This window comes from Ovis aries, chromosome 18, assembly GCF_016772045.2.
Source record: "Ovis aries strain OAR_USU_Benz2616 breed Rambouillet chromosome 18, ARS-UI_Ramb_v3.0, whole genome shotgun sequence".
Classification (NCBI taxonomy): Eukaryota; Metazoa; Chordata; class Mammalia; order Artiodactyla; family Bovidae; genus Ovis; species Ovis aries.
Window position 1 is genome coordinate 23,921,507 of NC_056071.1, and position 18,046 is coordinate 23,939,552.

The 18,046-nt window shown below is 50.8% G+C and overlaps 1 protein-coding gene across 3 annotated transcripts in view; it reads left to right on the forward strand.

Moving 5' to 3' along the window:
* Positions 1–18,046, forward strand: part of FAH (fumarylacetoacetate hydrolase) — a 32,653-nt gene that overhangs the window by 12,180 nt on the left and 2,427 nt on the right. For 2 of the 3 annotated variants that reach the window (XM_042235147.2, XM_015101934.4), the window contains 9 exons: positions 1,452–1,542; positions 3,677–3,774; positions 3,879–3,931; positions 5,886–5,985; positions 7,546–7,676; positions 10,041–10,116; positions 10,525–10,571; positions 11,938–12,039; positions 12,815–12,932. In XM_042235147.2, the coding sequence (XP_042091081.1) occupies positions 1,452–1,542; positions 3,677–3,774; positions 3,879–3,931; positions 5,886–5,985; positions 7,546–7,676; positions 10,041–10,116; positions 10,525–10,571; positions 11,938–12,039; positions 12,815–12,932 (816 nt within the window). The remainder of the gene's footprint in view (positions 1–1,451; positions 1,543–3,676; positions 3,775–3,878; positions 3,932–5,885; positions 5,986–7,545; positions 7,677–10,040; positions 10,117–10,524; positions 10,572–11,937; positions 12,040–12,814; positions 12,933–18,046) is intronic. The other variant, XM_015101935.4, reaches the window with a different exon arrangement.

Sequence of the window (18,046 nt, forward strand, 5' to 3'; positions counted from 1 at the left end):
CGCCTGAGTGACTAAGCACACACTAAGCATGCATCCTTCACCACCGCCTCCACCACCACCGCCTTTTCTAGCCTAGGCTGTTGGTACTGGCCCTATCCAACTCTTTATTTACCTACTACAAATAAATTTTTTTTGAAGAGAGGTTGTGGAGGATAAAGAGGCAAACTGCCCCAACTTACTGTTTCTGCATATTTGAGCAGTCCCCTGTCTTCTGGGAGCCTGTGCCTATAGCGTGCAGTGCGCCTAGTCTGTTCCAGTTTTCATCACCAGGCCCCACTGAGACCTTGTTCTTGGCGCTATATGTGTGTTAGTTGCTCAGTCATGTCCAACTCTTTGCAACCCCAGTAGACCGTAGCCCAGCCGGCTCCTCTGTCCATTGGATTCTCCAGGCAAGAATACTGAAGTGGGTTGCCATTCCCCACTAGGGGATCTTCTTGATCCAGTGATTGAACCCTGGTCTCCTGCATTGCAGGCAGATTCTTTACTGTCTGAGCCACCAAGGAAGCTTGGTGAGAGGAGAACCAGAAGCTGGGGTCACTGTTTCCAAGTGTGGTGATGTCATGACCCTTGTGGGCTTTCCTCCCTGGTTCCTTTAACCTGAGAGGACCTGGCGGTTCCCAGAACCACAGGCTTCTTGACACAGAAAGACAGACTTGGAGCTGTCTGAGAGAGAGTCAAACAAAATGCGGCCTGTGCTGGGCTGCTCTGAAATGACTTCAGTCTTGCAGAGGGATAAGACCTGCACACACATGACTGGGGCACAAGTGGGACATGGAGCCCTCTGGCGGGGAGAAGGGCTGGCTTGGACACTGAGTGGACTTGGAGGAGGGGTGATCCAGCTAGGGAGAGTGGGTGTGGCTTAATGGTCTAGGGGGCGGGGTCTAAACTGAGCTGCCAGAATCTGGACACACAGACACGAGGAAGACGCCAGTCCACCCAGGGGTAGTCACAGCTTGAGCAAAGGCCTGGTAATGGGAGCTGGTGGGTGGGAGGGATGGCAGCTATTCATTTGCAAGTTTCATTGTTTGTTTCAGGAAATCTATTTTATTATTATCTTTACAAATTTAAGAACTTATTTTTTATTACTAACTTTGAACTATTTTTGATACCCTTTATTTATTTATTATTATTAGGTCACAAAGTGTGGCTTATAGGATCTTAGTTCCCGGGATCGAACCCATGCCCCTGAAGTGGGAAGCTTGAAGTCTTAACCACTGGACCTCCAGGGAAATCCCCTACTTTGTTTCTGATTTTTCAGTTGGGAGTTCTCAAAACAAATTTTCAGTGGTGTGAATAGCTTTTGGATGTGCCAGTGTTGCTGGGCATGTGCCTTCAGCCCCTGCTGGCTAGCCTTCCTTGCTCAACCGCCCCGACCCTGACCCTTGGAAGTGGCCCTTCCCCGTCCTTCAGCATCCAAGTCGCTGACAGCATCTCCGTCCTTTCCCCTGCAGGTGACTACACGGACTTCTATTCCTCTCGGCATCACGCCACCAATGTCGGGGTCATGTTCAGGGGCAAGGAGAATGCATTGATGCCAAACTGGTATGTCCCGTACCCTGGTGTGGCTGAGCTCCAAGTCTGTCTTTCTGTGTCAAGAAGCCTGTGGTTCTGGGAACCGCCAGGTCCTCTCAGGTTAAAGGGACCAGGGAGGAAAGCCCACAAGGGTCATGACATCACCACACTTGGAAACAGTGACCCCAGCTTCTGGTTCTCCTCTCAGCTCAGCCCCGGACCTGCTGTGGAATCGTGGGGCAGTCCCTTGAGGCTTGATCTAGAGAACATGGGTTGGAATTAGATACTGAGTCACCAACATCCTTCCAGCTCCTTTGATTTGTAAGCTGTGAATTACAGTTCTATTGGTGAATTCTAATGCTGGTTCCTCTGGGAGGCTCTAGGGGAAGAATCTATTTCCTTGTCTATTCTGGCTTCCAGAGGCTGCTTGCACTGCTTAGCTTGGGACCCCTTCCTCAGGTGACTGCAGCCTCTAGGTTCCATCTGCAACAGTTCTAATTCCTCCTTTGACCTTCTTCCCTTTATAAGGGTCCTTCCAGGTGGCTCAGTGGTAAGAACCCACCTGCTAATGCAGGAGACATAAGAGACTCCACTCCAGTGTTCTTGCCTGGGAAATCCCATGGACAGAGGAGCCTGATGGGCTATAGTCCAAAGGGTCGCAAAGAGTTGGACATGACTGAGCAGTGATGCACACACACGGTTACCTGTAGGGACCACCTGATAATTCAGAGTAATCTCCATAATCTCATGATCATTGCCTTAAGTCACATCTGCAAGTCCCTTTTACTATAGAAGGTGATACTCGCAGCTTCCAGAGGTTAAGACCTGGATATCTTTTTTTTTTTTTTTAACTTTTTATGTTGGAGTATATATAGTCAACTCACAATGGTGTGATAGTTTCAGGTGGACAGAAAAGGGACTCAGCCATACATACACATGCATCCATTCTTCCCCAGACTCCCCTCTCATCCAGGTTGTCACATAACACTGAGCAGAATTCCCTGTGCTGGACATGGATATCTTTGGAGGGCTATTATTTGGCCTCACACACATACATGCACACTCATACATGTACACACATACATAATACATATACCTACATACATACAGGCTTCTCATTGCAGTGGCTTCTTGTTGTGGAGCACAGGCTCTTAGGGCGCATGGGCTTAGTTGCCCCATGGTATCTGGTATCTGGCATGTGGTATCTTCCTGGAGGAGGGATTGAACCTGTGTCTCCTGCATTGGCAGGCAGTTTCTTAACCACTGGACCACCAAGGAAATCCTTTCTTTTTAATGTTGAGCAATGGCCACCTGAAGCGAAGAGCTGACTCATTGGAAAAGACCCTGATGCTGGGAAAGATTGAAGGCAGGAGGAGAAGGGGATGACAGAGGATGAGATGGTTGGATGGCATCATTGACTCAATGGACATGAGTTTGAGCAAAATCCAGGAGATGGTGAAGGACAGAGAAGCCTGATCGACTGAACACCAACAGAAAGTATTCCATTGTCTTATCGAGACCACATTCTTGCTCATCCATTTATTCATTTCTGGACACTTGGGAGATCTTTTCGATATTTGAACCATGTATGTGTTGACTCACTTTCATTTTTGTTTCGAAAGCATTTTGAAATTTAGTCACTCAGTCGTGTCCGACTCTTTGCCACCCCATGGACTGTAGCCCACCAAGCTCCTCTGCCCATGGGATTTCTCAAGCAAGAATACTGGAATGGGTTGCCATTTTCTACTCCAGGGGGTCTTCCCAACCCAGGGACTGAACCTGCATCTCTTGCATCTCCTACATTGGCAGATGGATTCTTTTCCACTGTGCCACCTGGGAAGTCCCAGGCCCTTATTACTCATCTGTTTTACATATTTGCATGCATGCGAAGTTGCTTCAGTTCTGTCAGACTCACTGTGACCCTGTGGACCGTAGCCCACCAAGCTGCTTTGTCCAAGGGATTCTCCAGGCAAGAATACTGAAGTAGGTAGCCATTCCCTTCTCCAGGGGATCTTCCCAGATCTCCCACATTCTTTACCATCCGAGCCACCAGGGAAGCTCATGTATATATATGTTGACTCCCTTTCATTTCATCTGAAAGCATTTTGAAATTTCATTTGTACATGTAACAGCAGCAAGGCTTCCTCTCACCTTCCTTCCTCAGGCTCCACCTGCCAGTGGGCTACCACGGGCGCGCTTCCTCCGTGGTGGTGTCTGGCACCCCGATCCACAGGCCCCTGGGGCAGATGCGACCTGACGACTGTAAGTGCCCCCAGTGCCCAGGCCTTGCCAGGCTCTGCTCTTTGTCCCCACATGCCCAAGTCCATGCCTGGCATCCACTAACCTCTCTTTCTGCTGTTATCCAGCTAAGCCTCCCATTTATGGTGCCTGCAAACTCCTGGACTTCGAGTTGGAGATGGTAAGCCTCGTCTCGGTGTTTTACTGGCGTCAGGTCTGTATACACGCTAGGGCAGGAGGGCTCTCCCGGTGGCTGCCCTGGACAACGGGCCGTTCCCTCATCTCAACCATGTTAATGGCAGTTCCGGGTCCCCACCTGGCCATCGGAAGTACCGTCCAGCCTCATTACTCACTGATTCTGTATGTGTAAGTTCACTAACAGTTCATTTGTAACCTCCAAATCAGTAGTCGGAGAGGTTTTGAAGGGTCATCTGAGGACATGCAGGGTGGCAGAAAATTTGAGTCTCAGGTTTAGGTGGTCCTTGGAGTGTCTCCTGGTGCAGATCCCCTGGTGTACGCTTTGGGGTCCCCTGGTTGCACTGTGAGCATGGGCCTCTAGGTTGATTGGAGGCAGGCTGGATCTCCCTGTATTTCTGGTCCTGCCTGGTGATATCTTTGGATTCCATCCAGAGGAGACAAACAGTCACTAGTCCCAGGAGGGTGTGCTGAGCCAGCCCTCTGCCTCTCACTGCCTTTGTGAGGCTGCCACGTGGCCCCTAAGAGATGGTCTCCCCAAGCCAGATGCCCCAGAGCAGGGTGCAGAGCCCCAGTTTAAATGGGACTTTGCAGGCAGATGCTTTCCCTATGTTGGTTCCTGTCGAGGGGCGGAAGGGGTGGGCAGAAGGTAAATGGAAAGTCAGAGTGTAAAGAAATGGTGTATTGGTGGGTAGCGAGCACAGATCATCTTGACGATGGTGGTGAGATTCTCTATAAGATGGCATCTTTCTTCTTATAATCTCAATGAAAAATGTGCAATGTTTAAACACCATCACAGAACGAATATAACTGGGACTTGGGTCTTGCAAACGTCATAGTTGATTCTGTGCGCTTCTGGTAGTTATTTTCCCAACATGTTCCCCCAGTGATGTCTAGACACTCTCTTGTTTCCTGGATGTTGTGTTAGCAATGCTTTCCTTTCACAGATATTCTTGGCTACTCTCTGCCAGTTTTCTGCACAGTGCTCTCTTATTAATTTGAAAGTCTGTTTTGTATTTAAGTGCTTCCCTGGGGGCTCAGATGGACAAGAACCCGCCTGCCAGTGCAGGAGGTATAAGAGATGTGGGTTCGATCCCTGGTTCAGGAAGATCCCTTGGAGAAGGGAATGGCTATCCATTCCACTATTCTTGCCTGTAGAACCCTGTGGACAAGGGAGCCTGGTGGGCTATAGACTATGGGGTCACAAAGAGTCGGAAACGACTGAGCGACTAACACACTTTTGTATTTAATAGAAATTAACCCTTCACTGTAATACATTGTAAATATGTTCTCCCAGTGTGGTATCATTTTGCCTTTATTTTTCTTTATGCAGAAATTTTACAGTTTTATAAAGTCAAACATGTCAATCTCTTCCTTTATGGCATTTCCTTTTATGTCATCTTAGACTCTCTCTGCCTGAAGAGTTTGAAGATTTGGGGGGTGTTTTGTTTTTCTAGTACTTGTTAGAGCCTTACTCTGCAAAAATTTAGATCTCTCATCCTCTTGGAATTGTATGATGGGTTAAGGGGTGGAGTTTGCCCCCATGGGCTCTCTTTGCCACGTCATGGAGTCAGCCTTCTGATTTTTTATGACATGAATACAAACCCTGGTATTTTCACTTTTCACAAACCTTGTGTAGCTGTGAAATCTGAAAATGCAGTGTGGGAAAAGGCAGAGGTGTGGGCTGAAGGAGATGAAGAGGGCTGCCGTGGTGATCAGGGACCACGTGCAGGGGTCTTGGGTGGGCACTGGCCCACTGCTGCTCACCATGGCCCCGGGGTGGCTGTCTGTCAACTCAGGTGCAGTGTAGATGTATGGTGAATTTGTACGTAGCAGTCCAGGTATCAGCCAGGGTTTGGAAATGTCTGACCTTTGCCTTCCAGGCAAGTACTCCAGGGCAGCAGGTCAGAGCCAGATTCTCATCAGCTTTCCCATGTCAGGCTTTCTTTGTAGGCCCTGGTAACAAACTCGGAGAGCCGATCCCCATTTCCAAGGCCCACGAGCACATTTTTGGAATGGTCCTTATGAACGACTGGAGTGGTAATTATGGAGAGCTGGGCATTCTGGTATTGAGCATCCTGTGCACTCTTGGGTCTGGGGGTAGGCTGGGTGTTTGGGACCCTTTTTGCAGAAGCCAAGGTGGTCTCCTGGGTCTGGTGTGGTCAGAGGCAGCAGATGGTCAGTGGTTGAGAGCACAGGCTTGGGTATCCAACAGACCTCTCGGCTCTGAGCTTTTGGCCAGTCACTTGACCTCTCTGAGCTCCAGTGTTCTTGTAAGTTGAACAGAGGGACATGGCTAATATGTTTGAGCAGTTTTGTGCCAGGCCCCAGGGCTGAACTCCTCCCGTGGACTCTCCTGCCAGATCCCAATTGGGGACTGATAATATTGTTGTTGTTTAGTCACTAAGTCATGTCTGACTCTTGAGACCCGGTGGACTGTAGCCCACTAGGCTCCTCCATGGGATTCTCCAGGCAAGAATACTGGAGTGGGTTGCCGTGCCCTTCTCCAGGGGATCTTCCCCACCCAGGGGTTGAATCTACGTCTCTAATGTCTGCTGCACTGGCAGGCACTTTGCCACTTTACTAGTGCCACTAGTGCCAGCTGGGAAGCCCAATGATAATATTACTGTTCCCATTTTACAGGCGTGAGGAATGAGGCAGAGTGATTTCAGCTGGTTGCTGAGCTAAGATTTCAAATGAAACAGCTCCATTTCTGAGTTCGTCTCAACCCCTCTGCCTTATATAGGAGGAAACTGGTGCCAGGTGTCCCAGGAACTACGAGGTTAAGATTCCAGACACTTCATGGGGAAATAGCCTGCCTGCTCCCCGCTTTTGGAGAAGGCAGTGGCACCCCACTCCAGTACTCTTGCCTGGAAAATCCCATGAATGGAGGAGCCTGGTAGGCTGCAGTCCATGGGGTTGCTAAGAGTCGGACACGACTGAGCGACTTCACTTTCACTTTTCACTTTCATACATTGGAGAAGGAAATGGCAACCCACTCCCGTGTTCTTGCCTGGAGAATCCCAGGGATGGGGGAGCCTGGTGGGCTGCCGTCTTTGGGGTCGCACAGAGTTGGACAAAACTGAAGTGACGCAGCAGCAGCAGCATCCCCCTTTTATTTAAACAGCAGAAAAACAAATATAATTTGTAAATACAGGAGTGCACAGAAGAAAATTAAGGAAGTGAACAAAGCAGGCAGCTTTTATATCTTTTTACAAACAAACAATAAATTTGTAAACAACGGACAAAGCACAGGATTTTGGGTCTGGGGTGCTAAATTATTGAAGTAATAAGATTTGTTTGCAGACTCTGCTTGGCCTTGAATTCCTGTCTCTTGTGACAAATATGTCTCTCTCCCTCCTGGTACTGGATACTTTTCTTTTTCCTGCCCTTTGGTCATCTCGCTCTTGGCCACAGCCTGGCATGGTGACCTCAGAGGACCTCTGTCCTTGGTCCTGGGGCAACCAGCTCGTTGGGGTTGGAGCACCAAGGGTGGGGCAAGGCTGAGCCAAGCGTCTGTTCCTTCATCAAGGGGAGAGGGGAGACTTGGCCGGTGGCCCCGTCGGCTTCTGTCAGCCCTGCTTGTCCCCTCTCCTGTAGCTCGAGACATCCAGAAATGGGAGTACGTCCCCCTTGGGCCGTTCCTCGGGAAGAGTTTTGGAACCACCATCTCTCCATGGGTGGTGCCCATGGATGCCCTCATGCCCTTTGCTGTGCCCAACCCGGAGCAGGTAAGACGCCCTCCGTCAGAAGTCCCAAACCCGGGCCCCTCTGCCTCCCAGCTGTTTACCCATCCAGCTTGGAGAGGGTCTGGAGGGTAAGCTCTGTGTCCCCAGCATGCCCACGTGCTGGGGGGTCTTGACTGCACGGACCTCTAGGCAAGCATGGCGCCAGTCATTCTGCCTTGTGTTTTCCCTGTTCCTTGCACAGTTCTGGGAAAAAACATGGAGTTTTGTAATCTTTAGAATCCTCTGAGGCTACAGGAATTGGCCAGTTGGCAGGAGAAGGGGTCCCTTCCAGTATCACCACGTCACACAACCTCCCGGGTCGCCAAGTTGTGTTCTGTGTGATGGCGCCCCCTGGAGGCCGTCTGACAGACTGCAGCGTGGAGTCAGACCACAGGGCCTCCTGGTGCGGAGCCTCCTGGTCCCCGCACCACTGTCCTGGCCCGACTCCCGATCTTGGTCCTCACTCCTCAGGCTGCCACAGGCTGCTGCTGCCTCCATCCCATCACCACCGGTGACCTCCACCAAAGTGCGCTTGACCTTGACTGACGCCGTGGCCTTGTGCCCTCTTCAATGTGGACCTCTTTGATGTTGTCCAGTCGCTCAGTTGTGTCCGACTCTGCGACCCTGTGGACTGCTGCACCCCAGACTTCCCTGTCCTTCACCATCTCCCGGAGTTTGCTCAAACTCATGCCCATCGAGTCTGTAATGCCATCCAACCATCTCATCCTCTGTCGTCCCCTTCTCCTCCTGCCTTCAATCTTTCCCAGCATCAGGGTCTTTTTCAATGAGTCAGTTCTCCGCATCAGGTTGCCAAAGTGTTGGAGCTTCAGCTTTGGCATCGGTCCTTCCAGTGAGAATTCCCAGGGTTGATTTCCTTTAGGATCGACTGGTTTGATCTTCTTTTGACCCTTTGGCAGCCCCCTACTCTTCCTAGACACTCTGCCCCTGGCTTCTGGCATGTGACCAGGCTCAGTCCTCTATCTCCTACAGTGCTCCAGTGGACTCTATCTTCCATGTGGGGGCAGCCTGGGCTGAGCTCTCAGCCTTGCTCTTCCCTCATTCCTGTTCCTGCTCCCCTGAACATCTGACCCTGCTCACTCATGGCCTCTCCTCCCACCCTGGACATGTCTCAGCCTGCTGTCTTCTCACGGAGCTGTACTGAAACCCTGGGAGTCTTTCCCTGCAGACCAGCTCCTCGTGAGGCTCTTTGGGCTCTCTGGCAGGACCCCCTACTCCCTCCTGCACTGCTCCTGCCAGCATCTCCTTCCCCATCCTTTTCAGTCTCTGAGACCTGTCTCCTCCCTCCTCAGTGAGTACTACCCTCCAAGGACCGCCTGGCCCGCAGTCACATCCCTTGTCCCCTCCAGGCTTTATCCCTGGTCCAGCTCTTTGCTCACAGGCACCGCTCACCCTCACCAAAGACCTTTGGGCTCTATCTCCTTATATACCAGTCCTTCCCAAATACTGTTAAAGTGCAACCTTCAGGATTCTTGCCACTTGTGAATGATGACTTACTGAATGCTTTTCTTTTTCTTTCATTTTATTTTCCCATCCCTACAATGGTTCTTTGGGCTTCCCTGGTGGCTCAGCGGTGAATCTCTCCACCAATGCAAGAGATATGGGTTCAATCCCTGGGTTGGGAAGATCCCCTGGAGAAGGAAATGGCAACCCACTCCAGTATTCTTACCTGGGATATTCCATGGACAGAGGAGCCTGGTGGGCTATAGTCCATGGGGTTGCAAAAGAGTTGGTCATGACTTAGCAATTAAACGACAACAAGGGTTCTTTATATTGAGATTTTATGGTTGCAACCCAAATAGTGCTAAAAAAGAATAAATCCATACACTGCAAAAATAGCCACAGAATTGTCTTAGATATAAATGTATGCAAGCATCTACAAAGGATGCAGGCTGAATGCTTTTCTTTAAAGCAGCTTCCATTTGAAAACATAGTATATTTAGAAAAGGAACTTCTAGGTCCCTATCCATGTCTCTAGCCACCAAGTCAGTCATGAAAAGAAACCCATAATCATGAAAATAAAGTCGCCCCGCGTTAGCTCATGGATCACTAGGGAGTCACAGATGGCTCTTGGGGAGACACTGCTTTTGGACAAAGTACAGACCTTCCGGTCTGGCTGTCACAGTGGCCTGTGTCGCTGAGCCAGGAGCGCCAGGGGGACTGTGCACCTTTTGCTGGCCACCCTGTCTTCTGCCACCCTCACCCCCAGTGTCCAGGGACACGGCACTGTCCTGGAAAGAGGGGACGCACCTTCTTCTCAGGGCCTCCTGCCCAGTTGCTCTGCTGTGGGGACAGTCTGGCCAGCTCGGCCAGCCAACCCAGCCCCTCTGTGTTCCTCTGCCCTCACAGGACCCCAAGCCCCTGCCGTATCTCTGCCATGACCAGCCCTACACATTCGACATCAACCTCTCTGTTGCCCTGAAAGGTACTGCCCTGGGGTCAGAGGCTGTGTCTAGCTGGGTGTACCCCTGAGGCTGCTCGGCTGGGCTGAGTTAAAGGCCAGTGGATCAGTAGTGAGAGAGCCCAGCTTTGCAGGCTACAGCTGAAGTTCAAGTCTTGGTTCTTCCCCTGACCAGCTCTGGGACTTTGGGTGTGTTACTGAATCTGTCTGCTACTAAATCTGTCCGGTTTGTCACCTGGCACTTCTCTGTGGAAGTCCCCCAGCTCTGAGACCCTACCCTATGAGCTTATTGGTTCATAGACTCTTTAGGCGGAGTCATATTAGACAATGGAAAGCCTAAGCCACAAAACAGTGCCCCTTACAAGGTGGGATCCCCACTCCTTGATTAACGGAATTAAGTCTTCTTGTCAATGTTACTTGTCTTCCCAACAGGAGAAGGAATGAGCCAGGCAGCTACCATATGCAGGTCTAATTTTAAGGTAAGCTTTGAGGCTGGGCAGACTGCTTTTGGAGGCGAGGGAGGCCTTTCTTCCTGGCAGGACCAGGAGAAAAACATCCATGTCGGGATGTGATGATGGGTCAGCGTGTGGTGGGTTGTTTCCATTTTTTTGGTAGAGCTACCGGGAACAGTCTAGTCCATGTCTCTGGGTGCATGAATGTGCATATGTCTGGATACCCAGGGATAGAAGTGCTGGGTCATAGAGGGTGTATATCCATACTTGGCTGAGGAGTCCTTCCAGACATGTTTCCAAAGGGCTTGTTACAATTTGCACTCACCACGAGCAGCATCTGAGCATTTCGGCTGCTCCACATCCTGGTCAACAGGTGAGCCACCGGCATTTTCATTTCAGCTGTTCTGGGGATTGTGATTTCGCTTTGCACCTGCCTAAAGAGGAATGCTGGGAAAGACCGAGGGCAGGAGGAGAAGGGGGCGGCAGAGGATGAGATGGTTGGATGGCATCACCGACTCAAAGCACATGAGTCTGAGCAAACTCCAGGAGACAGTGAGGACAGGGAAGCCTTGGCGTGCTGCAGTCCCTGGGGTTGCAAAGAATCAGACACGACTGAGCGACTGAACAACGATAAGGACGAATGCAGCTGGGCATCCTGTCATAGGCTTGCTGACCATTTGAACATCCTCTGATTCAATGTATTCCGGTTTCTTCTAGTCTCCCTCTTAATTTAACTTTATTCTGGGCTGCTAAGAAGGAATGGGGGGTTCTGCTTAAGGGGGCTTTTGTGCAAAAATCCATTTCTGAGGTTTCCTTTTCCTGGGTGTGTAGCTTTAGGAGGGGCAGACCTGAGGAGCTGTGGGCTTGAGGCACAGGAGTGCAGCCCCTGAGATGCTTGGTGGGCACGTGGTCCTTGGTCCCTTCCCACCAGGCCTGACCTCCTGTAGTGCTCCTCATCCTTTAGGCTGCTCTGAGGTTCTGTTTGAGTTGTTCAGCTCTGTTGCCCAGTGTCTGTTCCAGTGAGACACTTTTGCTCTAGTGAGGACCTAGACCTTGTCAACTCAGGACTCGGGTGATTGCAGGACAAAGTGGGGTTATGGACTCCTGAGCATGCTACACATTGAGGGTCTGAGGTTTGCAACTCCAGGAGTGTTTCTTGGAGAAGGTGGGTTAGGGTTGGGCTAGAAGGAGCCTAGGAGCTGGGGCTCTAGCTGGTGAAGGGGCAGGGAGAGAACTGGGGTAGGTCACAGGGTAAGTGCAGGAGGACAACTTGTCCTTGCTCTAGGGACTGGGAGAGAGCCTGGGGCGGGCTGCTGTGAGTGGGGCTGGCTGCTCGGGGCAGCTCAGGAGAAGCCTGTCCTGCCCGTCCCCATCTCTGTGTCCTCGCCCACAGTACATGTACTGGACAATGCTGCAGCAGCTCACCCACCACTCTGCCAATGGCTGCAACCTGCAGCCGGGTGACCTCTTGGCTTCTGGAACCATCAGCGGGCCGGTGAGTATGTGATTGGTTCCCCTGGGAGCTGCCTGCGTGGAGCATCCCTATTCCCTGTACAGACTGGAGGGTTCTCCCTCGAGAGGGGAGTCCAGCTTGAGCAGGCATATCTTACGACCCTGTCCACCTCATAGCTTCATCCGTCTCTGGGTGCAGAAGGGGCTCCTTTTTCAAATGCAGAAGAGATCGGGATAGGGGTGAGAGGCTGCCTTTGTCTACTGGGGGGACTGAGAATGACACAGGGGGCCACTGTTGTATCTGGTTGTCACCACCTCCCAGCACATCCTTCCAGGATGAGGTGGCCCCACTGCTAACCGCCCCCACTGTGAACGTTTGGTGATGACTTTGGTTGGTGCATGGACTAGCCACTTCCTGCAAGGTCCAGACCTCAGGCTATTTTTGATGGAACGTCTCTTCCTACTGGGGGTGGGGTTGGGGGGCCAAGTGTAACAGCATCTGGGTAAGCCCCAGCCTCCAGAGTGGGCAGGGGCCTGGCAGGATGGGCCTGGGCAGGTTGGTCCAGCATTCCCCCAACACCCAAGTCCTGAATGAAGTGGGCAGGGCACGTAGGGTACCCAGGCTTGAGGACATTTCCAGGGTGATTCCCACCAAGGCAGGGTCTCTAGGGGCTGTGGGGTCCCTTGCTCCTTCCCAGGCCTCACCCCTACCCCTCGCCTTGCTAACCACTGTCTGCACCAGATCTGACCCACCCACCGTGGTGGAAATACCATGATGTAAATGCCTGTGACAACTTCTTCCCCTTCTTGCTATGAAGGAGCCAGAGAGCTTCGGCTGCATGCTGGAGCTGTCGTGGAAGGGCACAAGGGCTGTAGAGCTGGGGAACGGCCACACCAGGAAGTTCCTGCTGGATGGGGATGAAGTCATCATGACAGGTGAGGGTTGGCGCCAGGCCCACGGCGGCATCTCCTCCTCGCCGTCCTCACCGTCTGCCGGGAAGCCATCTGTCCCATCTGTCTCCACTCCAGCCTTCCTGGCTCTGTCTGCTTCTTCTGGCCTTCACCCCAGCCCTGCATGACGGGGACTGAAATGAAGTGAATTGAAAGTCGCTCAGTCGTGTCCAACTCTTTATGACCCCATGGACTATACAGTCCATGGACTTCTGCAGGCCAGAATACTGGAGTGAGTAGCCATTCCCTTCTCCAAGGGATCTTCCCAACCCAGGGATCAAACCCAGGTCTCCCACATTACAGGCAGATTCTTTACCAACTGAGCCACCAGGGAAGCCCAAAATACTGGAGTGGGTAGCCTATCCCTTCTCCAGTGGATCTTCCTGACTCAGGAATCATACTGGGGTCTTCTGCATTGCAGATGGATTCTTTACCAACTGAACTACCAGGGAAGTCCCAGCTCTGTGTCTGCTTGTTCTGGCCTTCACCTCAGCCCTGCCTGCCAGGGACTGGCTTTATTTACTTTTAATCTTTTAGCCAAGCCATGTGGCGTGCGAGATCTTAGTTCCCTGACCAGGAATCAAACCTGTGTCCCCTGCAGTAAAAGTGCAAAATCTTAACCATTGGTCCACCAGGGAAGTCCCTGCCTAGAACTTTAAATCAGAGTCTTCCTGGAGCAAAAAGACCAAGGAAGTCCAGCTCAGTGTCTCCTTCCTCCCAGATCAAAGTGATAAAATAATGGCAGGTTTCACATTCTGAACTTTGCAGTGCAGAGACCCTGTGCCTTCTGACCTTGTGCCCTTTGACCTTGTGCCTATTACCTGACTGAGTTAGTGATAAGAATTGTAGCAGCCCACTCTGAGGGGCTTCCCAGGTGGCATTAGTAGTGAAGAGCCTGCCTGCTAATGCAGCAGATGTAGGAGATGCAGGTTTGATCCCTTGGTTGGGAAGATGCCCTGGAGGAGGGCATCGCAACCCATGCCAGCATTCTCGCCTGGAGAATCCCCAAGGAGAGAGGAGCCTGGAGGGCTACAGTCCACGGAGATACAAAAGAGTTGGGCGTGACTGAGCATATGAGCACGCACATTCCAAGCAGGTTAGGGCACCCTTACCCCTGGAGGGGCCGTTATGCCTATCATTTAATATTGCTGGAGAGGAAGGCGCCACCGTGGTGAGAGTCACACAGATTCCGGTTGGACTCCCACATCCCCAGCAGCCCTGGGACCTTCCTCAGTTTATTGAATCTTTCTGAGACTCAGCTTCCTCATCTTTAAAATGGAGCTAAGGATACAGTGCCTAGTCTCACAGCATGGTTGTAAAGATGAGTTCAGTTCAGTCACTCAGTCGTGTCTGACTCTTTGCGACCCCATGAACCGCAGCACACCAGGCCTTCCTGTCCATCACCAACTCCCAGAGTTCACCCAAACCCATGTCCATCAAGTCGGTGATGCCATGCAACCATCTTATCCTCTGTCGTCCCCTTCTCCTGTCCTCAATCTTTCCCAGCATCAGGGTCTTTTCCAATGAGTCAGCTCTTCGCATCAGGTGACCGAAATATTGGAGTTTCGGCTTCAACATCAGTCCTTCCAGTGAATACCCAGGACTGATCTCCTTTAGGATGGACTGGTTGGATCTCCCTGCAATCCAAGGGACTCTCAAGAGTCTTCTCCAACACCACAGTTCAAAAGCATCAATTCTTCGGAGCTCAGCTTTCTTCATAGTCCAACTCTCACATCCATAGATGACCACTGGAAAAACCATAGCCTTGACTAGACAGACCTTTGTTGACAAAGAAATGTCTCTGCTTTTTAATATGCTATCTCGGTTGGTCATAACTTTCCTTCCAAGGAGTAAGCGTCTTTTGATTTCATGGCTGCAATCACCATCTGCAGTGATTTTGGAGCCCCCAAAATAAAAGTCTGACACTGTTTCCACTGTTTCCCCACCTATTTCCCATGAAGTGATGGGACCAGATGCCATGATCTTCGTTTTCTGAATGTTGAGCTTTAAGCCAATTTTTTCACTCTCCTCTTTCACTTCCATCAAGAGGCTTTTTAGTTCCTCTTCACTTTCTGCCATAAGGGTGGTGTCATCTGCATATCTGAGGTTATTGATATTTCTCCTAGCAGTCTTGATTCCAGCTTGTGCTTCCTCCAGCCCAGCGTTTCTCATGATGTACTCTGAATATAAGTTAAATAAGCAGGGTGACAATATACAGCCTCGATGCGATGTACTTCTTTTCCTATTTGGAACCAGTCTGTTGTTCCATGTCCAGTTCTAGCTGTTGCTTCCTGACCTGCACACAGGTTTCTGAAGAGGCAGGTCAGGTGGTCTGGTATTCCCATCTCTTTAAGAATTTTCCACAGTTTATTGTGATCCACAGTCAAAGGCTTTGGCATAGTCAAGAGAGCAGAAATACATGTTTTTCTGGAACTCTCTTTCTTTTTCGATGATCCAGTGGATGTTGGCAATTTGATCTCTGGTTCCTCTGCCTTTTCTAAAACCAGCTTGAACATCTGGAAGTTCACAGTTCTCGTATTGCTGAAGCCTGGCTTGGAGAATTTCAAGCATTGCTTTACTAGCGTGTGAGATGAGTGCAATTGTGTGGTAGTTGAGCATTCTATGGCATTGCCTTTCTTTGGGATTGGAATGAAAACTGACCTTTTCCAGTCCTGTGATCACTGCTGAGTTTTCCATATTTGCTGACATGACCCAGTTTAATCCCTCAGGGGCAGGGACTATGGATCCCACTGGGGTTCCCATGGTGAACCTCGAGGTACAGGGCCCACCCATCTGGGGTTGTGCTCCACCACCACGGCAGCACCATTTTACAGATGTGAAAACAAAGGCCCAGCAATGGGTAAATGACTTGCCTCGTATCTTGCAACCAGTAAGTCAGGAAGAGATTTCCCATATAGGTAGCTGGTTTTCAGAACCCCGGTTCTTCACCCTTTGGATAACATCTAAAGAGCCTCACAAGGCACGCGTTACTTTGTGAGCACTTAAAATTGGCAACAGTTGTCACCTCTGTCCTCATCATTACTGATGTTTTTTCCAGAACCCACTCTTGAGAAAGCCCAGCATCCTGACCCCTTCTTTTTTTTCTTTTTTAAATGCATATTATTTTAAAATTTTTATTTATGTATTTATTTTAATGACTGCACTGGGTCTTTGCTCCTGTGCGCAAGCTTTCTCTAGTTTCTGCAAACTGGAGCTACTCTCTAATTGCAGTACCCTGTACTCCACAAAAGAGAAGCCCCTGCAATGAGACTCCCTGGCACCCCAACTAGAGAATAGCCCCTGCTCACCACAACTAGAGAAAGCCCTCCTGTAGCAGCAAAGATCCAGTGCAGCCAAAAATAAATAAATAAAATTTTTTAAAAATGTAAAAAAGAGAAGAGGAAAATGGAGATAGATGGATGGAAGTCTCAGGAACAAGAATAAAAATTATACTTTGGCAGGTGGGGCATTTTGGGAAGCTGGAAAACTGAGCTGTCACTATGGACACTCGTTCCCCTTGGGATGCAGTGGGGAGCAGGCAGAGGGTCTATGCTGTGCTCAGCCACTCAGTCGTATCCAACTCTTTGCAACCCTGTGGACTATAGCCCACCAGGCTCCTCTGTCCATGGGATTCTCCAGGCAAGAATACTGGAGTGGGTTGCCATTTCCTTCTCCAAGGGATCTTCCCAACTCAGGGATCAAACCCAGGTCTCCTGCATTGCAGGTGGATTCTTTACCATCTGGGCCACCAGGGAAGCCCCAGGCAGAGGGTCAGTCTCCAGGAAAAAGCCAGTGAGATCAGCATGACTGGGCTGATATCCCAGAGGAGATGAGCACACTTTTCCCTTCTGTGTCCACGGTTGATGGAACCTAACTCAGTGAGGTCAGGGAGCTGCCTTCCCGCTCTGCCCAGGTCTCAGTGACACACTCTGACTTGGGTGTGGACTTTCCTCACTCTCTGGCCTCTCTGGGCCCCTGGTCCCTGCCTGGATACACCTGCCCCCAGCTTCTCCTCCCTGGCCTGGAGAGTAGCAGCCTGAGGGCCCAGAGAGAGTCCAGGGTGCAGAGCATCACTTCCATCCTCAGGGGCATGGTCTTTCGGGGACATTTGGCATCATCTGGAGCCAGTTTTGGCCGACTCTGAAGGGCAGCCAGGGATGCTGCTAGACATCCCAAGTGCACAGGACAGCCTGCCTTGAGAATCATCCATCCAGCTCAAACTGTCACTAGTCACTAAGGTTCAGAAACCCAGCTCAGCATCTGCCCTCCAGCTATAAGATGGGGAGGAAGTGGCTGGCTCTCCTACCAGGATGTCATTGTGTATCTGTGCTTAAGGAAGCAGGCAGTGCCATTTGCTGGGAGGGTTGGTGCTGTTGTGCCCGGGGCAAGAAGGAGCCATGTGACTGACAGCGCCCAGCGTTGAGGGTGGGGAGGAGAAAGACACTCCATCAGTGTCTGCAGCTCTCCAGGAAGAAGGCTCTTCAAAAATATTGCCTCTTGGAGTGACTTGTCTTGATAGATGATTGATGCATTTCTGCCAGGTTTGGCTTTAATAGGCTTTTTTCCACCCCCTGGGGACACAAATGTTTCTGAGCATCAAGATTCAAAAGTGACTGATGGAAAAATAATGAAACTGAGCAACAGAATAGGCAAGGATATTGCTCTGGACCAAAAGTGACCCTGAGTGTTAGGGGATAGTGCTGGGGTGGCCAGGATGTCCTCAGGGATGCCAGGGACAGTGAGGGACAGGTTTGGGGGTATTGCTGTGGGTCCACTTGTCCATCTTCGCAGAGAAGGCCAGCAGTGGGAGTAGCCCACACAGGGAGGATGAGGTGGCTGGCCAGGCAGGAGACGGGAGGTGGGAGGAGACAGGCTGGGTCAGCAGGGCACAGGTGGCTGTGCAGACTGTGCCCAGACTCACTGGGAGGGCTTTTTGGGGATGTCCTTTCATTCCAATCCCAAAGAAAGGCAATGCCAAAGAATGCTCAAACTACTGCACAATTGCATTCATCTCACACGCTAGTAAAGTAATGCTTGAAATTCTCCAAGCCAGGCTTCAGCAATACGAGAACTGTGAACTTCCAGATGTTCAAGCTGGT